Source organism: Colossoma macropomum, unplaced genomic scaffold (genome assembly GCF_904425465.1).
Source record: "Colossoma macropomum unplaced genomic scaffold, Colossoma_macropomum, whole genome shotgun sequence".
Classification (NCBI taxonomy): Eukaryota; Metazoa; Chordata; class Actinopteri; order Characiformes; family Serrasalmidae; genus Colossoma; species Colossoma macropomum.
In genome coordinates this window covers 31,351,678-31,378,566 of record NW_023494799.1, presented here as the reverse complement: position 1 = coordinate 31,378,566, position 26,889 = coordinate 31,351,678, and the positions used below count along the sequence as shown (strand labels likewise).

Below are 26,889 nucleotides of genomic sequence, written 5' to 3'. Positions count from 1 at the left end.
CGAGACGCAGAGAGATCAGAAGAGAAGAGAGACACGCAGAGATCAATCAAGCAATTAATCACTTAATCAACTGAAGAGGTTAATGTTTTTACACCGACGGTGAAGTTTGATTTCGCGCTGAATGGCTCTTCAGTCAGGATCATCTCAGGACGCGGTTTAGTGGGGGATAAATGAGCTGAGAGCCAGAGACTTGGAGTTTTTATCAACCTACAAATTTTTACTGTTAAACTACAACCTTTTATGATTAACTGTATTTTACCTGCATTATTAAATTACAGCTTTTTATTATTAAACTGTAAATTATTGTTACTGAACTGGAACTTTTTATTATTGAACTGCAGCCTTTTGTTACAAAACTTTGATTTTTTTTTTAATTACATCTTTTTCTTTTTACATGACAACTTTTTTATTTTTGAACAACAAAAAGTCCAGCAAACTTGGGCTTTAATTTCGGAACAAAACACCTGGAGTTTTGTATCAAAAAGAAAAGTACTGGTGGACTCATAGAGGAGTAAACGTAAGGGGTCCCGTTTGGAGATGGGTGGTGGGACGCTTACTCTGGCCATGTTGGTGACTCTCTCACTGGCCGAGGTTGCAGAGGGCAGGAGGCCAAGGGGGGGTCGAACGCACTCGCCGCCCTCCTACCGGGGCAGGAGTGAAGGGCCAGAGAGTTTTCCCCTGGACTTCACACCAGTTGAAGGTAACATGGACACACTGATGCAGCAGGTGCAGAACCTGGCCCAGTCTCTGTACCCCTGTTCCACTCGCAGGCTAGACCAGGACATGAAGCTGCGCTTTCTGGACAACTCCACGGTCACCTGCAACGACGGCTCATCTGCAGGGTGAGTTCACTGACCTTAAAACACGGCACCAACCCATAGCTCTGCTGCTGCTGCTGACTAGGGCCCGACCAGTGAAGACTGGGTCACTAATACGATACTTAATTTTAAGAAGGTTAAAACTCTGATAACTGATCATACTGGCAGATATAATTTTATAAGGTCAAAAATTAAACACTCGTTGTGGTTAACCCCTTAGATCAGGAGTGCACAACTCCTGAAGGTCTGGTGTCCAGTAGAATTTGGTGATTTACCTGCTCAAAAACACCTGATTACACAGCTGTTAATTGCTAGGTTTAGTAGGTGTGTTTCAGAAGAGGAACTACCAAACTCTGCTAGACACCAGCCACGTCCAGGACCAGAGTTGTGTACCCCTGCTTTAGATGATCAAGACCCACTGGTCCATACATTTGTTAGGCACTTCTATAACTTAAGAATAACTCCAAGTTACATTGTAGTACATGTATTTGCTGAATACTATGCCTGAGGATGTAATCAGCCAGGGATTTTAAAGGGCCACTTTGTCAATCAACACATGTATCAGGTGAAGATGCCTGCATCGCTCTTCTCATATTTGGGGCAGCATTCTCCAGTTTATGTATGTCCAGACAATACATGTCCATCAGTGTTTATTAACAACACATATATGCTTTATATAACTGCTCATAAAGAGTATTGACAAACATATAAGGAGAACGGACTAATACATTAAGCAATCATAAAGTGCATATACTAGTACATAACCATTTTTTTAAAAAACATGGACTAGCATATAGCCACTAAGAAAAAGTGTAAATTTGCATGTATCCACTCATGGAGAGTGTAGACTACCATATAGCAACTCATAAAGAGCATAAACTTGCATGTAAAAAAGTATAGACTAGGATATAAAGAGCATAATAACCACTCATGAACAACATGTACTAGCATATAGCCAATCATGAAGAGTATAGACTAGCATATAACCACTCATAAAGAGTACAGACTAGCATATAACCATTAATTAAGAGTACAGACTAGCATATAACCACTCACAAAAGGGAGTATAGACTAGCATATAACCACTCATAAAGAGTACAGACTAGCATATAACCATTAATTAAGAGTACAGACTAGCATATAACCACTCACAAAGGGGAGTATAGACTAGCATATAGTCACTCACAAAGGGGAGTATAGACTAGCATATAACCACTCATAAAGAGTACAGACTAGCATATAACCATTAATTAAGAGTACAGACTAGCATATAACCACTCACAAAGGGGAGTATAGACTAGCATATAGTCACTCACAAAGGGGAGTGTAGACTAGCATATAGTCACTCACAAAGGGGAGTACAGACTAGCATATAGTCACTCATAAAGAGTACAGACTAGCATATAGCCATTCAGAAGAGTATAGACTGTCTTAGCTGTATATATATATATATATATATAATCTCATTGATGAGCCCCAGTGGTCATAAAACATTCTTAGAAGCTGTAGCTGATGAAGCCAGTGTTTGGATGCTGATGGCAGTGAGAAAGAATCTTTTACTTGCCTTTGATCTGGATATGTCTGCTTCTTATACAGAGCTGATATTCAAGATTCTTGATCTGATTTGCTTGATACACACCCAGCATTCTTCAGTGTCCCAGCCTAGTTTCTAGTTTCACCTTGGCCAAGGAGCTGTGAAGTGTCCTATTATACTAAATGGTGGGTGAGTGGTGGATCTTGGGACCTTACTCCTCAGTCCTAAAAAAATGAATGGACTCTCATACAAAACTGACTGTGACGAAGCAATTTGCTTGTTTGTTTACTTATTATTGTTATCTCTAAGTATACCAATGGTTTCCTCCCTTTATGAAGTAAAGGAGTTTGCTGTAGTATGTAAACATGGTTAAAATTCCAAAACATATCATTCACTCTCCAGTTCATACAGCCAATATTTGGAAAGTAAGCTGAATTTTGAATTCCTGTTTTTGTGATTGGCAGCATATCTACATATAGCTGCATATTCAGCCTACAGCGGTTTATCCTCACCCAATCATGCTGAAGTTATAAGGAGAGTTTCAGCCCAGATCGCTTTTTGGCTTTTTGAATGAGATATGATATAGGACAGCCAAAAAAAAAAGCGATAGTTTACATAGGCACAATAACAAAAACAGCTTGTTTAACTGTAAGGAATAAAGAGAGGTTGGAAAATGGGCATGTAAAAGTGAATTATGACTGTTTTTGGTACCTAAAAGACACAAATAAGTGGACTTCAGGGACAATAAAAAGAATACAAGAAGGTAGTAGGATATTGGTGTAGCTACCCATGAGTCATGCGTGTAAAATGTGTTTAAAAGTGGTAATATGAGGGGTCCAACAAAGATAATAAGCGGTCACCATGGGCACCCTCTCTGCTATGTGCCCCCATGCAACTGCTGGTAGTTACGCCACTGGTGAGGCTGTCAGTAGTTGTGGAATTACAATGGGACAGCCATCCTGAGTCTAAATGAGTGCATAAAGAATCAGACAGAATGTTGTGTTGCCAAGATCTTGTTTCACTGCTTCAGGAGCAGCTCTGCAGGTCATATGAGTAACACTCTCTGTTATTAGCCAAGTATTATAACTGATCCAGGGTCAGGCAGATGAGGCTGTGCTGTGGGAGTCCTGCTGTTTCCTTACATGTAAGAGGCCTACAGTTTATTCACCAAGGCCAGAGACACATCAAAGGGATTCCACCACGGGAGACACAGCACTTTATGTGAGGCAAAAAACTCCACTTCCACTGCTGTCTGGCTGCCATACTGCATAAAACACAGACACGCACACACACACATGCACGCACACAAAAACAAATATGGACACACTACACATTTTTCTGCCCACATCTAAATGCTGCTTCTTGCACACATCTATAGACAGACATACACACATGCTTCCAGCTGTCTGGCGGGCCTAATCTGTGATCAAAGGGGGCTTTCAGTCTATGACCATGGATGTATATGTAAAGATACAGTACTGTGTTAGTTTAATTGCCAATCAAAACAGCTATTAAGCATAAGTTATTCTGTTTTCAGCATCAGGAGAAAACAGAAAACAGAAAATGACACAGAAGCCTCAACAATAAGATATAATGTCAGATTTTTCAGTATTTAGTGTTGCCTTTATTACAACTTTCACTCTTTTCAGGAGACTTTCAGTTTTTCAAAGAAATCTGTAGAGATATTTTTGCACATCTCCAAAGTTCAGTCTCAGAAGTTGGTTGCATTTTCTGCTTTTCACAATCCAAGTAATCCCAAACACATACAGTGGTGTTGACGTATAGACTCTGGGGTGGCCAGTACATTGTTCTGAGAACACCAGCAGTAAGGGCTTCTCGACTGCTACACATCCTTTCAGACTCGTAGTGTTGAGCTGTCTTCTCACCATGGAAGGATGGACATCAACACCTGTAGATTTTTTCAGATCTGAAGCAAAAGTGACCTCTCTCTCAAAGATGAAAGCTTTGAGTGCTGTTTCTCTGATGGGGACTGTTGACTGGTTGTCTACAACTGGTTGACTGGTTGTCTACAAGGCCTGCACGGTTGTTAGGAGCCCCATTTCTTCTGTATTTTTTAATCAGTTTTGGAAACTCATATTTCCTTTAGCTTTTACCTTTTGACTTTAACTGTCTTATATCTAATCAAACCTAATACAACTTATATCTAACCTCAGAAATATCTCCTGAAAAATGAACACCTTGTATTTAATGGCCATTTTGACTTGCCAGTGACTGATAAATGAAGAATTGTCTCTTTTTACTTATTTTCTTTTTGACTTTCCCCTTTCTGATTTTCTCATATCTAATCTCATTAGAAATACCTCTGAATAACTTGTACTAAATGGCCATTTTTGACCACAAATGACATAAACATGGTTGGTCTCTGACAGTACAGAATCTGAGGATTTAAATTAAATTTGAATTATTTTAACTCTACACATGCAGACACCCACTTTCTCCTCTCCTCCCTCCCCTTTTTCTTCTCCCTTTTAGTCCCTCCATCCATCTCCAGCCTCCCTCATCCCTGAGATGAAACGATCAGCCCTCTCTCTCATCTTCAGGGCAGTGTGTGTGTCTGATGGCTTTATTCCGGAAGCTTTTTTTTCCGCTTCTTCTTGATCTGTGTGATAAAGCGATTGAAAGAGAGAGAGATATGGAGAGGAACAAGCTGCAGAGAGTGTAGCCTGCGGTTCAGTAGCAGCTGTTGGACAGCGAGAAAGACTCACCCTTGGCTAACACGGAACACATGGACCGACCATGTAATAGAGACGGTCAGACACTGACAGTGCTGAGAGATGTGTTTTAAGGGTGTGAAATAGAACATCTGAATATACTGTACTGAACAATCCATGTGTGCTTGTGTCTGGTCCTGTATTTAGCCCTTTGTGAAGACTAAATGTCCTCATGATGATAGAAACAAAAGACATTTTTGAAGATGTATGGACATTTAGGTGGCCTTTAAAAGAAAAAAACGCTCTTTTTTCTACAAATGCCACGAACTGTAAGAGCCAAAAGACTGCTTTTTGGTTATTAAAGTTAAGGTTAGATTAATATTAGGCTTAGGCATAACATTACTAACATTACACTGAATGGAAGTCCTCAGAAATATAGTATTATTCCAACGTCCGCACAAAGTTTGGGCAAATTGCATTATTGCATCACTCCTTTACGAAACCCCAAATCTGTATATTTATTTGAAATTCCCTACCATTGGGTCAGTTTGGAGGAATGTAGCCAACATTCCACAACATTTCAATGAGGAAATGAGCTGTCTGTAAAGCAAACTGCATGCCAGTTGTTTGCACACTAGTTTCAACCTCAGAAACCTTCTTAATATTTCCTTAACGCTTCACTATGTTAGCTTTGGGGATTTGGAGACCCCTCAGGTGAAAATGTGGAATTGCACATGACATGCAGGTGAACACATTGTAACGTGGGTTGTGCCTCAGACCCCTTTGAATGAGTCTGATGATTGCAAGTGTGTTGAAAAGGCATTCAATGAGAAGTCAGTCAAAACTTGGTGAAAAATGTGTCCTCAGAGGATGTGAGTGAATTATCTACTATTGTCATCATATCTTCATCAGTATAATGTTGATTTTGCATTTGAGACCTAAACATTGAGCAGGACCTTCTTTTTAAGCCTGTGTGTATGACATTAATACTTCAAGATGTATACTGTGGTATGAAAAACTCCTATAAAATCCAACCCAACACCTCTAAATTTTGTTTTCTGATTTGGTAATAATATTTCATTCAATTTTCAAAAAAATCTCTTACATAATGCAGCTTCACTGTTTCAGCTCATTCATTGACATACATACTCATATCTTCTAACATTTGCTTGAGTTTGAGCCCTTAGGACCACAGGTTGCCACCCTGGTCCTGGAGCACCCCTTGTCCTATGCATTTAGTGTTTTCCCTGCTCTAATACACACACTTTAACTCAGTAAGGTTGTTAATTCACAGATTAGTTGGATCAGGTGTGTTGGGATCACTAAAAAACAGTAAAACGTGAAGGGAAGTGGGTACTTCAGGACCAGGGTGGGAAACCAATGCCTTAAACTCTAAGCTTATTGTTCAGTTATTCATCTTGAGGTTTACATTTACATGTATGCAATTGGCAGACAATAGAATTATGTTACAGATGCAAGCGAATATAGCATTAGGAGTCTAGCCCAAGGAACATTATTGTTATTGCGTGGTGTTTTAGCCCAAGTGGGGAATTGAAGATGTTTTGCCACTTAAATTAGTTGTGGGAACATTAACTCCAGTCTAGAAAAAACCTCACCAGTATATCAGATCTAATAATTATGACTGAGACATGGCTGAACCCCACTGATCTCAAATCTATTTTTCAGGGACACACCCAAAGTGCAGGACCCCACATGGAGAGTCCGACCTTATGGTCTTAAAATAACCTTTCTGATAGTGTCCCAACACCCTGGCTCTTCCACTCCAAGCTCATAAACACACTGCAGTGCACCCATACAACCCAAGCATGTGTTTACTAGTGCCTCAAAATGTCTGATGCTCAGCACAAAGCCAGCCATGTCTTTTGAAAGTTCCTCTTTTCCTGGAAGGACTAAAGGGTGGGAGCCAGTGGAGGGCTTTGCATGAATTGGGTCACTTGGGCGATTGAGCATAATCACCTGTTGGGAAGCCACTACGCATAGTACTCTAATTCAATAATTAATAATAGTTTTCAGAACTCTTTGAAATGGGCTCCAAATAAAATGAGTTGAGAGTGAGGGCTTTAGCTGTGAAATCAAAGCCAAATGTTTCAATTTGCTGATCAAAGGCGAAGGTTAGAGCGCATGTTTTTTTGCGGAGGCCAGTAATATGAAGCAAGCTGGCAGCCTCAAGCGTACGGGACGGAGACTGCCGGAGAGATGCTGTGCTGTTTGGACTCAGCGAGATGGACAGGGGGGTTGGCGGGTGAAGAATTCAATATTACAGCTCGTCTGCTCTGGTTCAGCATATGCACTCTTGACAAAAAAAGGTTCTGTAATTGTTCTTGGCTTGGACACATGGTTCTAGGACAGGTATTTTATTGGTATCGAATATTTACTTGGAGTTTCTTTGAACTTTAAAAAAGGTTCTGCACACTCGTGCATCTCATTTCGAAATCTTTCTATAAAGAACCATCCACTGAAAAGTTCTTTTGGGAACCAAAAGCAGTTTTTAATCTATACCAGTCAGAGTTGTTTGATGTGAAATGCTCAGTTTAAGAGAATCAGAATTGTTCACAGTGAAAGCTGTTACATGAAATGATTATGAATACACTGCCTGATGCCTGAGACATTGTTTTATGATAGTTCTGAGAAAAGGTTTTGGCGTAAAACTTACTTTTTAAACCCATTCATGGTGGAGAGGTACATGCGGGGCATCATAAGGCAAAATAGTAACTAAAGAAAACATATTTTTTGTTGGTATACCACAATTTTATCAATATCAACAGTACAAAGAAAAACTCAGAAGACATACAGGTTTACTGGTGGTGGATAGTAAACAAACTGGCTATATTCATGATGTAGACATTATGACCCCTGGTTCCTACCACCACCACTGTAAAGAAATCAGTAAGTTGCTCAATAATACACCGTTTCATATCAAACCACAACATTGGAATTATGCAAAATTTGAAACATTTATGAAATTCCCCTTTAAATGTATCAGTGCCAAAAAGAGCTTTTTGGTTCTGGTCCACAAAGGAGTCATTTTGGTTGCCAAAGGGATCTTTCAACTGATGTGAGAGTGTGAAGAACCTGTTAAAGTTTAAAGAACCTTCACATGATGTAAAGATACACCAATCAAATTTTTGAGTTTTTTCTAGAACTGCACATCCAAGCCAAGAACCATTTAGGGACCCTTACTATTAAGAGTGTAGAGGTGTAGAGACTGAGGCTTTCCTGGTGGAGATGATCCTGCATGCTAGGAGTTGTCAAAAGGCCTGGCTCATACATGGGCTTGGGTTTAAACCCAGTACACTGATTGAATGAGATGAGACAGTTTAAGAACGTTTTAACAGGCAGTTTTATCAGTGTGAACTCCAGATTTAGAATAGGCCCTTAAAATTTAAAAGGTTGTACTGCATTGTTTGATCACTTATGCTATACTAAGAAGTCCACAGTAAGATCTTTATTGTGTCAAAGATCTTTTAATATGTTTTTCCTTTCAAAGTGTATTCAAGGTCAAGCACCATTCCACTTGCTTCTCTCTCTGTAGTGTTCTTGACCAAACACAAAGATGAGAAAGAGAAAAAAATGAAACAGTAGCATTTTGTGGTCAGTCCTCATGGGTCAGGGTCAGGGTTGATGTTGGGTTGCGGGCACTTGAGTGAGTTAGATTGGAGAGACTCAGCAGGAGTCACACTCAGATTTAACTGGCTCTGAAAAAACTCATGGCATATACTGCCCAATGCTGATGAACTGCTGACCCTCTCAGAGTAGACATTCTCAGAAATCTGTGTGTGTGTGTGTTTTTGAGAAGAACAAAGCAGCCTCTTTCTGAAGACCCCCTAGTGACCATTCCGCCAGTGGAATGGAAATTGTCTTGATATTTTTTATTTAATCTAATTTAAAAAAAAATATAGTCAATGTCCAAAGAAAGACATGCATCTACAAAAAGGCACCCTTTCAGGAGAAGACATAAACATTTTTTTACTTCTAATGTGAGTTAATTTAAAAAGATTTTATTCCAAGCTTTTTTGGAGCATTTACGTTAGTCCAGTCATCATGAAATTTTCACAATTTAAAGGGAAGCTCTTGTGCTCAAATGATGTAGAAAAAATGAAAATCGATAAAGACAGAGGTAGTTGTTTTTCTTTGGACAGTGATGATAGTTTCCCCATAACCCTGTATGTGAAATATTCTGACTTTGTGTTGAGCTGCTAGCGAGCCAAGAGGAACAAAAGGGGAGGGGCAGACAACTTCTGCTATGAAAACAATTCACACCTCTCCACATAGACAGCTGTACCGAGATAAGAGAGATAACCCCGGGTTTTCTAATTTAAAAAAAGATTTTTACAACTGCCACAATAAAAATAGCATTTAAATATAATAAAATACTTCTAGAAAATGTGGACTTAGCATAGTTTAATAGAGGGACCTCCTCCAAAACAGGAAATCCTATTGCTATGAGACAAAACCTGATCATTTTCTCTTTTCTGGCTGTAGGTACTACATAAAGGAGTCTAAAGGAAGCAGGAGGTGGTTGGTGTTCTTGGAGGGTGAGTATCGTACGTATGTGAGTGTGTAGGTAGAAGAGCATACCAATAGACAGATCCTTTTAGACAGATCTTTCAGAACCATACAATACTGTGCAAAAAAGAGTCTATCCCTCTTTACTTTCCAGTAAAACTGTCCTTTAAGTTATTGGCCAAGTTATGACTTCAGGAGATATTTTTGAGGAGATTCAATATTTATAAGATGTAGAGTTTCTAAAAGTGGGCTTCAGAAATTTAAAACTGAGAAAATAAGAAAATGGGACTCAGAACAACCTCAGAGTCTAGACATCAACATCAATTAATGTGTTTGAGAAAACACAACCAACATCTAAGACTGAACTTTGCAGGTTCAGTGTCACAAGTTAAGGAAAACCCTGCAGACATTGAAAAACTGAAAGCAAGCAAAAAAATGGAAGCATATGCTTTGTGAATCTTTTAGTAAGACTAAATAAATGTTCCTGATTGTCTCTCAGGTGGATGGTACTGCTTCAGTAAAGAAAACTGTGACAGCAGGTACGACACCATGAGGAGGCTGATGAGCTCCAGCAGGTGGCCCAGCACTCGCACAGGTGAGCTCAACCGCTTCCTACATCTCCTCCCATCCTCACCTCTCATGCTGTCTGCCTTCTGTGCCTTCTGTGAGACAGCTCAGTTTATTTCATTTCAGATTAAAGAAATAATGTTGGAATTAGGAATAAATGGAGTATAGAAGGCTGATCTTTGTGCTCGATTCCTCCTAACCTGAGGAGGAGGGTATTTTATTAACTAGATAATTTACGCCAAGTTAGAGGAACAGTCCTAGCAGGCAGTTCTTATTTGGCCTCAGTTCTCAAGTTATCCAGCTTTGCTTAGAAATCCTGCTTTGTGAAACAGCCCTGGCTGCAAGCCTATTCTGTATAAACGAACAGTTCAAATTTCCACAATTTTTTCTTAACACAAACATAGTCAATCAGCCAAGAAGTGTTTGTTGCTTCTTTAGTTTTGTACTGGAGTTCTTGCACCTGCGCTTTTTGTTAAAATTGAAAGTAGCAGCATTACTGCGTGAATAGAAAATCATCATGTAAATAATTACCTGAAAGTGCTAGATTGGAGTTTTTCGGATCACGTTCCACATCTTTACTTATTAACTTTACAAGCACAGACTCAAAAAGAAGATCCGTCACAAATGCAAAATCAGTACTGATGAAGATCTGATGACAGTAGTAGATTATCACTCACATCCTTCAAAGACACGTCCTTCACCAAGGCTGCGTTTACACAGCAGGTAAAAGTGGCCCAAATCTGATTTTCTCACCAAATCCAATTTTGTTGTTTGGCTGTTCACATTATCTTTTTTAAATGGGAACTATATGCAGCAATAATCTGAACAGATCATAAATTTTTATTGAGTCTCAGCAGCACTAAATTATGATGAATGTTGAGTCGGATTGATGTAAAAGTTGCATGAATTCCAATCTGGCTGTTCAGACTTCTTGCCACATATTGGATATGGATCGGATTTCAGTACCGCATATGAAAGCGTCTTAAAACAATATTGAAAATGTCAGATTCACTGTGTTTTTTGCTGTTCACACTGACACATAGATAACACATCTGTGACAAATATGAAGAAAAAATCGAATTTGGGCCAATTTTACCTGCTGTGTGAACAAAGCCACAAAGTTTTGACTGAGTTCTCCTTTAATACTCTTTCAACACACTCGCAATTGTCAGATTCATCCGCTGGGGGAAGGGGTCTGAAGCACAACTGATGTTACCACCAAACCAGCATATGTTGTGTGTTCCATTCCACTTTTCTGCCAGAGGGGTTTCCAAATACACAAAACTTACATAGTGCTGCTTTAAGTATAAAAACAATACGCACACACGTTAACTGTGGACATCTAAATCTGCTTGTGTTTTTTTGCAACACACCCCCAAAACAGTCAACAGGTGAGGAAAGTGGTTTTGCTCACTGTATGAAATGAATAAAAATTCAGCACTAACTTAAACAGTGCTCTTCATAAAATTTTGTGAATGTATAAATAAAGTATGAAATAATTAAGTTAAAGTTGTTTTTTGTATAATTTCATAATTGTTTTTTGAAGTCAGACTTAAACAATGCTGAAAGCAGCCCCACTTCCCACATCCCTGGACGACACTGTGTAGATGCTGCGTTAAAAGTTCGGTTGTACTTATGAATTTACTGATAAAAAAAAAAACATTCAAAAGAACAATTCGCTTACAAGTTGCCTGTTGCTAGTCTGTGGAGTTGACTTGTAAGAGAATTGTTCTGTTGAACCACTTCTTCCCACCTTATGCTGTGACTTGAAGTACAGCGTACTCAGTGTGTGTGTTGGGTACACTCTGTGGGTTGAGGGTAAAACCACACTGGTCTGATTCACCACTCTGGTGCGTCGGCTTGTTATTCTTTTCAGAGAAAAAAAAGCTCGACTTCAAATGAAACGTTTTAATGTGTTTGTTTTTCCAACGAAAGTGGCCAAGGCAGACACACACTCTCTCACACAGTCACACAGACATGGCTAAGCTAACCCTTCCTGTCGCGTACCCAGTTTTTTATTTCCTGAAGGGGAAACACAGTTTTCTTTCCTTTAAGTGTTTCTGATTTACACTTTTCTAATCCTGCTCACTGCAGGGCCGCGAATGAGTGTACACCCTGCTAGCAAGCGTTTCATGCTGGTCTTAGCTGGTCTATGCCGGTCTAGAGGTAGTCTGGTTCTGGTTTACCTGATGACCGCAGCGTGGTCATATTAATTGACCAGCATACCAGCATCAAAACACATATGCTGGTTGTGGTGATGATCAGCATATCAACTTACGTTGCTGCTAATTAGCATGCCAGCATCCAAAACACAACATGTGCTGGTTTTGCTGGTGACCAGCCATGCTAAACTACGCTGGTTTTTCTAGCAGAGTGGACTCCGATCTGTTAATCCTTTTCAGAACTTCAAAGAGGAGATGAATAGTTGATCAGCTAAGACATGTTTGGAGTCTGATGTTTGCTTCTTTATGAAGCTCTATGAAGCTTATGTAGCTAACAATCCTGCTGAAAACACTGGTCTGGTGCTGATAAGCGTTCCAGCATCCAGAACACAACATATGCTGGTTTAGTGGTGATCAGAGCGTACGTGTAGGTTCGTATGACTGAATTAATTCAGTAAGATACTGTGGGGCCAGGCCATTTAATGATTTATACGTCCATTTTGTCTGTGCTTTGTTAATTGTTATAGATAACAGTATGTAATACAGTATCAAGCAAGTTTATTTAAGTCTATGGCCTTAAAACGTAACTATTTGCCACAGTTTAAGGCATATATGTAGCATTTCCATGAATAGAGTTCAATGTATGTCCCATCGCGTTTTAAAAGCAATAAATTGACTGTTGACTAATTGTTTATTTCTATGAAATGTGAAGGGATCTGTAATTAAAAACAAAATGGTTAAAATTAGCATTTAGATGATCACGAAAACACACAAAATGTCTGGGTCCACCTTCAGTATGGTGATTTTGGGCTGTCCAACCTCACTGACATTGAACTTCTCTATGAAATATATTTATTAAAATTTTCCATTAATTTAATGTTAAATTAATGTTTTTCCTATTCATTTATTGAAAAGTATTTATTTTATATCGACCTGTGTCCCACATTTTATGCACAACCCTGTTAACAAGACCAAGATCAAATAAAAAATGGAGCATTCTATTTATAATAATACATACAGGAAGGTGCAACATCTTGTTGTTTTAAGCAGAATGACTTAGACAAATATTGTCATCCTGTTTTCTTAATTTACACATAAAAACTGATTTGGCTGCATGGGTAAAGCTCAATTATTCAACTTTGTAGTTCTACAATTACAGACTGTAGTCCATCTGTTTCTCTGCGTATTTTGTTAGCCCCCTTTTACCCTGTTCTTCAGTGGTCAGGACCCCCATGGAACCTCACAGAGCAGGTACTATTTGGGTGGTGGATCATTCTCAGCACTGCAGTAACACTGACGTGGTGTTAATGTGTTAGTGTGTGTTGCGCTGGTCTGAGTGGATCAGACACAGCAGTGCTGCTGGAGCAGTGCTGCTGGAACACCTCAGTGTCACTGCTGGACTGAGAATAGTCCACCAACCAAAAATATCCAGCCAACAGCGTCCTGTGGGCAGCGTCCTGTGACCACTGATGAAGGACTAGAGGATGACCAACACAAACTGTGCAGCAGCAGATGAGCTATCGTCTCTGACTTTACATCTACAAGGTGGACTGACAAGGTAGGAGTGTCTAATAGAGTGGACAGTGAGTGGACAGTGTTTAAAAACTCCAGCAGCACTGCTGTGTCTGATCCACTCGTACCAGACACACACTAACACACCACCACCACGTCAGTGTTACTGCAGTGCTGAGAATGATCCACCACCCAAATAGTACCTGCTCTGTGAGGGTCCATGGGGGTCCTGACCACTGAAGAACAGGGTAAAAGTTTTTGTTTTTGTTTTTTTTATTTTTATATTTATGTAACAGTAATTTTCCTGTTAATAAAAAAATGGTTTCAAACAAATATTTTAATGAAACCATTTGGAGTAAAACAACTCTAACTCTACTGTTACAACTCTATGTTGCATAATTTATGTTTTAATATGATCTGTATTCAACCCTGTCAGCCAGGTTTGGTCCCAGTAATTCAGTCATTTTTGGTAAAAAAACAGTCTTAAAATGTTTAATTAAGTAGGTTATGTTACCAGAACTGTCAATTTGGTAACAAGAGTCATTAATTCAAATTACTAAAACAAGAATTTCACTATTTTACTAGATTTTTGTTATTTATTTGAAAAGTCACACTTGAAATAGAAGGTTCTTCAAGTGTTCTTTAATAAAGAAAATGGTTCTATATACAACCATGAACAGTCAAAGATCCCTTTGCATAATTAAAGGGTTCTGTATATGTGTTGTATATGGTTTTTAGAAAAAGGTTGTATATAGCACCAAAAAGCGTTCTTCTATGGTTACAAGCTTAACATCTTAACAATAGCAGAACCCTTTTTGGTGCTACATAGAACCATATACAGCATATTCTGCATCAATATAAAGAACAGTTACACAATGCAATGAATCCTTTAATTATGCAAAAGGTTCTTTGAGTGTTCGTGGTTCTATATAGAACCATTTTCTGTACAAAAGAACTCTTGAAGAATCACTTTATTTCATGAAAAGTTTCAAGCATTTCATAAATATCCATATTTCTTGGCAGAAAATGCACAATTCAGTTGACACAGGATTTTAATTGGCATTTATACATCTCCTTAAAATTTGGTTACAGGGTGGCAATAAATGCTGTCCATTTGTCTGATTTGACAGCCTGAAGTGGGAAAATAATATTTTCTGAAGCATTTAATTTGATTAATACTCAGTCAACAAACACCAAAGAAAAAAAGTACATTTTTAAAGAGTTTCGAGGCCTAAAATGACCTCCGTTCACAGAAAGTGCCACGTGATGATTTAAGCATGATACTCACCTGCGGCAATTATTGTGTGTCAGAGTGGGATTGGAAACTGGGATATACCAATTTTCCCATTTGTGAATTGCATTTACCCATATTTACTAGTTAACCATCTGGTATATAAAACCTTCTGAGGAGCACCTGAATGCAGCATTAGGTTCCATTACTTGTTTAGCGACATTAACCTCACAGCTCCAGTGCATAATTATAAAACCACTTCAGACACCAAACGTGCCTTGGCTGATAAAATACCTTCAGGGGAAAAAAAGGGGAAATTGTTGAATACTTTCCTTAACTATTGCTTAATCCTAATTCTTTGAGCTGAGAATAAGAGGAAGAAAGCGAGAGTGAGAGTGCATGATACTGTTTTGAATCATACAGAGTCCAGTTCTGTGGAGGCCGTTATAAAGTGCATTATGATTAATGATGCCAATCTGTATATGTATGTGTGTTTCAGGTACAGGCATTCTGTCTCCTCAGCCGGAGGAAAACCCACACTGGTGGAATGCAAACATGGTGTAAGTATTCTAGCGCAGACTGCTCCATCCACACCCAAAGGCCTTTTCCACTCTGTGTGAATAAGCGCTCTCAGTACTGCTGCCCTGCTGCGCTTACTCCACAGCATCTACAGCCAGCGCACAACACAAGTGTGTTTACACAGATACAGAGGCAAACACAGACACACACTCTCTCCACTTTGATATAGAAGCTGGACCACCCAAGACCTGTGGGTCATATGGAGTGACACCACTGATGTATATGTGTATATATACACATGCAGCTTTGATTCTTTTCAGGAGACTTACTTTCAGTTTTTCAAAGAAATCTGCTGGGATGTTTTTCCACACCTCCAAAGATCAGTCTTATAAGTTGGTTGCATTTTATGACATTTACTGATGTTGTGGTCTGGACTCTGGGGTGGTCAGTCCATTGCCCTGAGAACATCAGCAGCGTCTTTGTTTGATTTGTCTGTTTCCTTTTCTCAGTAAGGGCTTCTTGTCAGCTACACATCCTTTCAGACCTATAGCACTGAGTTGTCTGAGTTAAATTGAATAATTTGTACTTAATAGCCATTTTGGCTGAAACTACAATAGAGGTTTTATTAAATACTTATTGAAGGTATTTATAACTTCCTATTAATACTCTTTATTATAGAAGAAACATTGAGTGTCAACAAACTTTTTGAGAAACAGTGTGTGTGTGTGTGTGTGTATGTGTGTGTGTGTGTGTGTGTGTGTGTGTGTGTGTGTAGATGAGGGTGCTCGGCTGGATTTGTGTGCTGACAGTTGTGTTCTAACTCTCTGTGTGCTGACGGTTGTGTTATAACTCTGTGTGCTGATGTTTGTGTTATAACTCTGTGTGCTGATGTTTGTGTTATAACTGTGTGCTGATGTTTGTGTTATAACTCTGTGTGCTGATGTTTGTGTTATAACTGTGTGCTGATGTTTGTGTTATAACTCTGTGTGCTGATGTTTGTGTTATAACTGTGTGCTGATGTTTGTGTTATAATTCTGTGTGCTGACAGTTGTGTTATAACTCTCTGTGTGCTGATGTTTGTGTTACAACTCTCTGTGTGCTGACAGTTGTGTTATGACTGTGTGCTGACGGTTGTGTTATGACTCTCTGTGTGCTGACAGTTGTGTTATGACTGTGTGCTGACGGTTGTGTTATGACTCTCTGTGTGCTGATAGTTGTGTTATAACTCTGTGTGCTGATGTTTGTGTTATAACTGTGTGCTGATGTTTGTGTTACAACTCTGTGTGCTGATAGTTGTGTTATAACTCTGTGTGCTGATGTTTGTGTTATAACTGTGTGCTGATGTTTGTGTTACAACTCTGTGTGCTGACAGTTGTGTTATAACTCTCTGTGTGCTGATGTTTGTGTTACAACTCTGTGTGCTGACAGTTGTGTTATAACTCTCTGTGTGCTGATGTTTGTGTTATAACTCTGTGTGCTGACAGTTGTGTTATAACTCTCTGTGTGCTGACGGTTGTGTTATAACTCCCTGAGTGCTGACAGTTGTGCTATACCTCTGTGTGCTGATGGTTGTGCTATAACTCTGTGTGTTGATGTTTGTGTTATAACTCTGTGTGCTGACAGTTGTGTTATGACTGTGTGCTGACGGTTGTGTTATGACTCTCTGTGTGCTGATGGAAATGTTATAACTCTCTGTGTGCTGACAGTTGTGTTATGACTCTCTGTGTGTTGACGGTTGTGCTATAACTCTCTGTGTGCTGACAGTTGTGTTATGACTCCCTGAGTGCTGACAGTTGTGTTATGACTCTCTGTGTGTTGACGGTTGTGTTCTAACTCTCTGTGTGCTGACCGTTGTGTTATAACTCTCTGTGTCCTGACGGCTGTGTTATAACTCTGTGTGCTGACGGTTGTGTTATAACTCTCTGTGTGCTGACCGCTGTGTTATAACTCTCTGTGTCTTGATGGCTGTGTTATAACTCTCTGTGTGCTGATTTTTGTGTTCTAACTCTCTGTGTGTTGACCGTTGTGTTATAACTCTGTGTGCTGATGGCTGTGTTATACCTCTGTGTGCTGATGGTTGTGTTATAATGCTCTGTGTGCTGATGGTTGTGTTATAACTCTGTGTGTTGACCGTTGTGTTATAACTCTGTGTGCTGATGGCTGTGTTATACCTCTGTGTGCTGACGACTGTGTTATAACTCTGTGTGCTGATGGTTGTGTTATAACTCTGTGAATGCTGGCGGCTGTGTTCTAACTCTCTGTGTGCTGACGGTTGTGTTCTAACTCTCTGTGTGCTGATGGTTCTGTTATAACTCTGTGAGTGCTGACGGCAGTGTTATGACTTTCTGTGTGCTGACTGCTGTGTTATAACTCTCTGTGTCCTGATGGCTGTGTTATAACTCTCTGTGTGCTGATCGTTGTGTTATAACTCTCTGTGCTGACGGTTATAACTCTCTGTGTGCTGAAGGTTGTGTTATAACTCTCTGTGTGCTGACGGTTGTGTTATAACTCCCTGTGTGCTATAATTCTCTGTGTGCTGACGGTTGTGTTTTAACTCTCTGTGTGCTGACGGTTGTGTTATAACTGCCTGTGTGCTATAACTCCCTGTGTGTTGACGGTTGTGTTATGAATCTCTGTGTGCTGATGGTTGTGTTCTATCTCCCTGTGTGCTGACGGTTGTGTTCTAACTCTCTGTGTGCTGACGGTTGTGTTATAACTCTCTGTGTGCTGACGGTTGTGTTATAACTGCCTGTGTGCTCTGAATGCTGTGTTATAACTCTCTGTGTGCTGATGGTTGTGTTATAACTCCCTGTGTGCTGACGGTTGTGTTATAACTCTCTGTGTGCTAATGGTTGTGTTATAACTCCCTGTGTCCTGATGGTTGTGTTATAACTCTCTGTGTGCTGACGGTTGTGTTATGACTCTCTGTGTGCTGACGGTTGTGTTCTAACTCTCTGTGTGTTGACGGTTGTGTTATAACTCCCTGTGTCCTGATGGTTGTGTTCTAACTCTGTGCTCTGAATGCTGTGTTATAACTCTCTGTGTGCTGATGGTTGTGTTCTAACTGTCTGTGCATTGACAGTTGTGTTCTAACTCTCTGTGTGCTGATGGTTGTGTTATGACTCTCTGTGTGCTGACGGTTGTGTTATGACTCTCTGTGTGCTGATGGTTGTGTTATGACTCTCTGTGTGCTGACGGTTGTGTTCTAACTCTCTGTGTGCTGACGGTTGTGTTATGACTCTCTGTGTGCTGACGGTTGTGTTATGACTCTCTGTGTGCTGACGGTTGTGTTCTAACTCTCTGTGTGCTGATGGTTGTGTTATGACTCTCTGTGCACTGATGGTTGTGTTCTAACTCTCTGTGTGCTGACCGCTGTGTTCTAACTCTCTGTGTGCTGATGGTTGTGTTATGACTCTCTGTGTGCTGACGGTTGTGTTATGACTCTCTGTGTGCTGACGGTTGTGCTATAACTCTCTGTGTGCTGATGGTTGTGTTATGACTCTCTGTGTGCTGACGGTTGTGTTATGACTCTCTGTGTGCTGACGGTTGTGTTCTAACTCTCTGTGTGCTGACGGTTGTGTTCTAACTCTCTGTGCACTGATGGTTGTGTTCTAACTCTCTGTGCACTGATGGTTGTGTTCTAACTCTCTGTGCACTGATGGTTGTGTTCTAACTCTCTGTGTGCTGACGGTTGTGTTCTAACTCTCTACGTGTGCTGATGGTTGTGTTATGACTCTCTGTGCACTGATGGTTGTGTTCTAACTCTCTGTGTGCTGACGGTTGTGTTCTAACTCTCTGTGCACTGATGGTTGTGTTCTAACTCTCTGTGCACTGATGGTTGTGTTCTAACTCTCTGTGCGCTGACGGTTGTGTTCTAACTCTCTGTGCACTGATGGTTGTGTTCTAACTCTCTGTGCACTGATGTTTGTGTTCGAACTCTCTGTGTGCTGACGGTTGTGTTCTAACTCTCTACGTGCTGATGGTTGTGTTCTGACTCTCTGTGTGCTGACGGTTGTGTTCTAACTCTGTGTGCTGATGGTTGTGTTATGACTCTCTGTGTGCTGACGGTTGTGTTCTAACTCTCTGTGTGCTGACGGTTGTGTTCTAACTCTCTGTGTGCTGACGGTTGTGTTCTAACTCTCTGTGTGCTGACGGTTGTGTTATAACTCTCTGTGTGCTGATGGTTGTGTTATGACTCTGTGTGCTGATGGTTGTGTTATGACTCTCTGTGTGCTGACGGTTGTGTTATAACTCTCTGTGTGCTGATGGTTGTGTTCTAACTCTGTGTGCTGATGGTTGTGTTATGACTCTCTGTGTGCTGACGGTTGTGTTATAACTCTCTGTGTGCTGACGGTTGTGTTATAACTCTCTGTGTGCTGATGGTTGTGTTATAACTCTCTGTGTGCTGATGGTTGTGTTATGACTCTGTGTGCTGACACTTGTGTTCTAACTCTCTGTGTGCTGACGGTTGTGTTCTAACTCTCTGTGTGCTGACGGTTGTGTTCTAACTCTGTGTGCTGATGGTTGTGTTATGACTCTCTGTGTGCTGACGGTTGTGTTCTAACTCTCTGTGTGCTGACGGTTGTGTTATAACTCTCTGTGTGCTGATGGTTGTGTTATAACTCTCTGTGTGCTGATGGTTGTGTTATGACTCTCTGTGTGCTGACGGTTGTGTTCTAACTCTCTGTGTGCTGACGGTTGTGTTATAACTCTCTGTGTGCTGATGGTTGTGTTATAACTCTCTGTGTGCTGATGGTTGTGTTATGACTCTCTGTGTGCTGACGGTTGTGTTCTAACTCTCTGTGTGCTGACGGTTGTGTTCTAACTCTCTGTGTGCTGACGGTTGTGTTATGACTCTCTGTGTGCTGACGGTTGTGTTCTAACTCTCTGTGTGCTGATGGTTGTGTTATGACTCTCTGTGTGCTGATGGTTGTGTTATAACTCTCTGTGCACTGATGGTTGTGTTCTAACTCTCTGTGTGCTGACCGCTGTGTTCTAACTCTCTGTGTGCTGATGGTTGTGTTATGACTCTCTGTGTGCTGACGGTTGTGTTATGACTCTCTGTGTGCTGACGGTTGTGTTCTAACTCTCTGTGTGCTGACGGTTGTGTTCTAACTCTCTGTGCACTGATGGTTGTGTTCTAACTCTCTGTGCACTGATGGTTGTGTTCTAACTCTCTGTGTGCTGACGGTTGTGTTCGAACTCTCTGTGTGCCGACGGTTGTGTTCTAACTCTGTGTGCTGATGGTTGTGTTATGACTCTCTACGTGCTGATGGTTCTGTTCTAACTCTCTGTGTGCTGACGGTTGTGTTCTAACTCTGTGTGCTGACGGTTGTGTTCCAACTCTCTGTGTGCTGATGGTTGTGTTCTAACTCTACGTGCTGACGGTTGTGTTATAACTCTCTGTGTGCTGATGGTTGTGTTATGACTCTGTGTGCTGACGGTTGTGTTCTAACTCTCTGTGTGCTGATGGTTGTGTTATGACTCTCTGTGTGCTGACGGTTGTGTTCTAACTCTCTGTGTGCTGATGGTTGTGTTATGACTCTCTGTGTGCTGACGGTTGTGTTCTAACTCTCTGTGTGCTGATGGTTGTGTTATGACTCTCTGTGTGCTGACGGTTGTGTTATAACTCTCTGTGTGCTGATGGTTGTGTTCTAACTCTCTGTGTGCTGATGGTTGTGTTATGACTCTCTGTGTGCTGACGGTTGTGTTCTAACTCTCTGTGTGCTGATGGTTGTGTTATGACTCTCTGTGTGCTGACGGTTGTGTTATGACTCTCTGTGTGCTGATGGTTGTGTTATAACTCTCTGTGTGTTGACGGTTGTGTTATGACTCTCTGTGTGCTGACGGCTGTGTTATAACTCTCTGTGTGCTGACGGTTGTGTTCTAACTCTCTGTGTGCTGACGGTTGTGTTATAACTCTCTGTGTGCTGACGGTTGTGTTATGACTCTCTGTGTGCTGACGGTTGTGTTATGACTCTCTGTGTGCTGATGGTTGTGTTATAACTCTCTGTGTGCTGATGGTTGTGTTATGACTCTGTGTGCTGACAGTTGTGTTCTAACTCTCTTTGTGCTGATGGTTGTGTTATGACTCTCTGTGTGCTGATGGTTGTGTTATGACTCTCTGTGTGCTGATGGTTGTGTTCTAACTCTCTGTGTGCTGATGGTTGTGTTCTAACTCTCTGTGTGCAGATTCATTCCTTACTGCTCCAGTGATGTGTGGAGTGGAGCTTCACCAAAAACAGACCAGAGTGAGTCACACTACAGTGGGCTTTTTATGTGTTCCTACATGGACACTACCGTCCAAATGTTTTTTTGTAATTAATGTTTTCAATAATCTAAAACAAATTTGATCACAAATACATGTATTAAATTAGAACATGATGCTGATGCTCCCAACTGAAAACACAGCTTTCAAAAAACTGAAAAAATAAAGAATGAAGAAATGTTAATGTGTTTAGAAAGATGAACAGAGCTGTTGCTAATCTTAAGGCAGAAAACTTGTTTCTACAAGCGGATAAAACATTATTATATATGTAATGTACTAACGTATATATATATATATATATATATATATATATATATATATATACACATATATATATACACATATATATATATATATATATATATATATATATATATATATATATGTATATAACCTCCCCCTCTTTCTCTCTGTTTAGATGATTATGCCTTTATGGGCTCTCTGATCATTCAGGAAGTTGTGAAGGAACTTCTGACCAAAGGACTGGACAATGCTAAAGTCCTTCTGCTGGCAGGGAGCAGGTCAGCATGCTGTCTATGCATTTAGCGTGACAGATCAGACGCTTGGTTAATTCATTCATTAACTTATTATTGAAAGTACTCATGATTTAAAGCAGTCTAAGGCAGATGCTTTATCGTGCATTCACTTGTGTAAGCCTGATACTAACATGGACCCCCGTGTGTCTGTGTGTGTCAGTGCTGGTGGTACAGGGGTGCTGCTGAATGTGGACCAGGTGGCCGAGCTCCTGAAAAGCCGAGGTCACGGATCAGTTCAGGTCAGAGGCCTGGCTGACTCGGGCTGGTTTCTGGACAATAAGCAGTATCGCCGCACAGACTGTGTGGATACCATCAGCTGTGCTCCCACAGAGGCCATCAAACGGGGCATCAGGTGAGAGAGATACAGAGAGAGAGAAAAAGAGAAGAGCAAATAATAGCATCATATTTAGAACATGATAGGGAGAGAGGAGAGAGAGGCAGTGCTTGCATCATATTACAGAGAAAGAGAGAAAGGGGCAGAGAAGGAGAGGGAAACAGAGGAAGAAGAAGAGAAAGAGATAGCATCAAAGAGAGAAAGAGAGAAAAGGACAGGGAGGGGGAGAGAGAGGGTGAAAGAGAGAGAGTAATAACATAACATACAAAAAGAAGGAGAAAGAGTGAAAAGGACAAGGAGAACGAGGGAGAAAGAAAGAGATGAAGGTGAAGTGCTCACTCTGTTCTTCATGGTGTAGGTATTGGGGAGGCGTTGTACCTGAGCAGTGCAGACTGGCTCACACAGGAGAGGAATGGAATTGCTTCTTCGGATATAAAGTCTTTCCAACACTGAAAAGTAAGAGAGAAACGGCACCCTCTAGTGGTTTCATGCACATACTACAGTGAAAAGGTAAACTCTACAGTACATAGATATACACTGATCAGAAATAACATTATGATCACCTCCTTGTTTCTACACTCATTGTCCATTTTATCAGCTCCACTTACTATATAGGTGCACTTTGTAGTTCTACAATTACAGACTGTAGTCCATCTGTTTCTCTGCATACTTTGTTAACCCCCTTTCACCCTGTTCTTCAGTGGTCAGGACCCCCATGGACCCTTACAGAGCAGGTACTATTTGAGTGGTGGATCATTCTCAGCATTGCAGTAATACTGATATGGTGGTATTGTGTTAGTGTGTGTTGCGCTGGTCTGAGTGGATCAGATACAGCAGTGCTGCTGGAGTTTTTAAACACCTCAGTGTCACTGCTGGACTGAGAATAGTCCATCAATCAAAAAAATCAGCATCCTGTGGGCAGTGTCCTGTGACCACTGATGAAGGACTAGAGGATGACTAACACAAACTGTGCAGCAGCAGATGAGCTATCGTCTCTGAATTTACATCTACAAGGTGGACTGACAAGGTAGGAGTGTCTAAGAGTGGACAGTGAGTGGACACAGTGTTTAAAAATTCCAGCAGCACTGCTGTGTCTGATCCACTCGTACCAGACACACACTAACACACCACCACCACGTCAGTGTTACTGCAGTGCTGAGAATAATCCACCACCCAAATAATACCTGCTCTGTGAGGGTCCATGGGGGTCCTGACCACTGAAGAACAGGGTAAAAGTGGGCTAACAAAGTATGCAGAGAAACAGATGGACTACAGTCTGTAATTGTAGAACTACAAAGTGCACCTATATAGTAAGTGGAGCTGATAAAGTGGACAATAAGCGTAGAAACAAGGAGGTGGTCGTAATGTTATGCCTGATCGGTGTATATACCTAGATGCCGCTTTGTCTGTTGTTCTCTATCTGAGGTGATACGTCCGCGCGTCCGCCATGTTGGAGCGGTCAAGATCCGCTTGTGAACAAATTCACTTCTATTGAGAGGTGGTGAGTTCTCAGGTTTAAATCTGCCACAACGTCCTTATCACTCAACCGATTTTTACCAAATTTGTTGTGTTATATTCCTCAGACACAGATTAATCTAGGTTGCACGGACTGCTCTCGGTAGCTTTTATTTCTTTAATAATAAATAGTACTAATTAGTTGTCCGGGCCAGCAGAAAAGTATTCAGTCTGCACCTGACGTAACAAACGGAGTTTAGCGCGAGTAGAAACACAAACACACATCAACAAATCCATCAATGTGTGAATCACTTCTAATCTTAATACACATAAAAATAAACATAAACGTCACACAAACATGAATGTGGATCGCTGCGTTCCCTCCCTATATAATCCTATCCCGCTTTCTGGGTGCAATATTCTCAAAACAGTCTAATTTTGGACAGTATATTTCTTAAACTGCCGCTCTGTAATGTAGTAATAGTACTGAATGCCGTCCAGCAGCGATATGTTGACTGCCCCAAAATGGCAGCGCCGTTGACGTGCCTGGCTGGACCCAACGCGGCATCTTGGTGTGTATATCTATGCTGTAGTCTAGGAGTCAGCAACCCAAATGGTAGCCAAGAAGAGCCATTTTGTCAAGTTTCAAGAAGAATCAAACCACCTTGAGAGCCACAGCATTTCATGGCCATTTTATTGAAGTAAAGTTTCACCATCTTGGCTGTAAATGTGTCTCAGTATGTGCTAATATCCTAGTACATGCTAAAAAATATAATTTAAACGAAAAAGTAGACCTTAAGCTTTAGCTCAGCTATAGCTGCTTCTATCGCATCTCCGGCAGGAAACTTTTCTTAACGTTGGACTTTTTACGAGGCTGAAGTCAGCTTCTTGTTCAAATTTTCCCGGTCCACCTTAAATGGTGCCAGAGGCACCAGAATGTAGCTAACTGTTGCACCTTTTAAGGTGGCATGTGAGAATTCGAACAAGAAGCTGACGAAAGACAAGCTGACTTCAGCTTCGCAAATTTTTAGTGTTTGACAGTTTCTCGCTGCAGATTAAATGTACCAGGAAACCAGCTGGAGCGATTATAAATGCAAATATGCCAATTTGTCTCCAAATCATCGATGTTTGTCTTGAATCTTTCTCTTTGCCTTTTTGTTAGCTACTAGCTGGGTAAGACTGTTATCTGCGTTGCTATGTAGCCAGCAGTCTGCACACCAACCTTAAGGGTTAAAGGGTGAATTAACATTTATACATAAAAACCTAAGTGTTGAAGACCATTTAATATTAAAACTGTGTTAAAACGATCAGCAGAGCTTTATTTTACTGCAGAGCATGATTTTTTTATTTTTACCTAAAAATGTAATTCCGCCGTGGAGCCACAACAAGGAAGTAAACACCGACCCCTACTATAGTCCATGTAAGAGACTTTCCTTTGCCTTACCTCCCTCTCTCTCTCAGGTCCAGTGTTCGTGGTGCAGTGGTTGTTTGACGAGGCTCAACTGACGGTAGATAACGTCCATCTAACGGGTCAGCCAGTACAGGAGGGCCAGTGGCGGTACATTCAGAACCTGGGCATTGAGCTCAGGAACACCCTCAAAGACATCCCGTAAGCGTTTACTTTATTGTTACAGATTTTTCAGACAGTCAACTAATTTGAATTTCCAACATGTGCATAGTGAATTTCCGACATGTGCGTAGTGTAAAAAAAATTAGGAAAAGAGTCCTTTAGTGAAAAAGAGATAATTTTAAAGCTTAGTGATTTTCAGTGAAGAAGTATCGGATCGGTATCAGTTGAAAGTGAAGGTTTCAATATCAGTATTGGTATTGAAAGAGAAGTGGTATTGTGCATCTTTATAAAAATGTACAGTCCATGTGGTACAAAATCCGGTGATAAAATCCTATTGCTTGTTCTTTCCTGTGAATGACAGGGCAATGTTTGCACCCGCCTGTTTATCACATGAGGTGATCACAAGAAAGTGAGTTTTCCCCTTTTCTTCTCCTGAATGCACATAAAACAAAGAAAAAATGTCTAGAAAAAATAACAACTACAGATTGTTTTCCTCTTATGAAAAACCAAGACATGTTTAGTGTCTAAAGGTTGATTCTTAATGAAAGCTTGCAGCTATCAGTTAGCACTGTGAAAACTTTTGTAGTTGTTCTTCTCTTTTTGACTGATGTACTGACTGAATCTCTCCTTTCTCTCTCTCTGTAGTTACTGGATGGACGTGCAGGTGAAGGGCACGTCTCTGCCCCGTGCACTCCAGTGCTGGGACCGCAGCCTCCACCACAGCCTCCGTAACCATGGCAACAGCAGCAGCAGCAGCCCCCGCTCTCCACCCCGAGGCTGTCCCCTGCACCTCATCGACAGCTGCCCCTGGCCCCACTGCAACCCCACCTGTCCCACCATCCGCGACCAGCTGACGGGACGGGAGATGAGCGTGATCCAGTTCCTCACGCATATGGGCTTCGACGTGCAGCGCATGGCACAGCAGCAGGGCCTGGAGCCCAGCAAACTACTGGGCATGCTCAACAGCGGCACCTGAGCATAGCCGCACACAGGCAGGCTGAAGAGTGAAGAGGAACTAGCTAGTCAGAACACAGGAGAAAGAACTGTACTAGCCAATCAAATTTCAACCAGAATGTATGAGGGAAAGTTTGATGGGTTTACACATTGTGTTTGTATGAATTAGCCTGCAAAATTTTGTGGTTTAGCAGTTTGGCCTTTCAGAGTTGGACACTTTGACAAAAAAC

The 26,889-nt window shown here is 40.9% G+C and overlaps 1 protein-coding gene across 1 annotated transcript; it reads left to right on the top strand.

Moving 5' to 3' along the window:
* Positions 1-26,681, top strand: notum1b (notum, palmitoleoyl-protein carboxylesterase b). Its single transcript, XM_036587281.1, has 11 exons — positions 1-842; positions 9,528-9,580; positions 10,051-10,146; positions 15,523-15,583; positions 21,735-21,793; positions 22,229-22,331; positions 22,507-22,698; positions 23,039-23,136; positions 25,597-25,744; positions 26,067-26,114; positions 26,351-26,681. The coding sequence occupies exons 1-11, from the start codon at positions 538-540 to the stop codon at positions 26,679-26,681; spliced, it is 1,494 nt and encodes a 497-aa protein (XP_036443174.1). The 5' UTR covers positions 1-537.
* Positions 26,682-26,889: the final 208 nt, after the last annotated feature.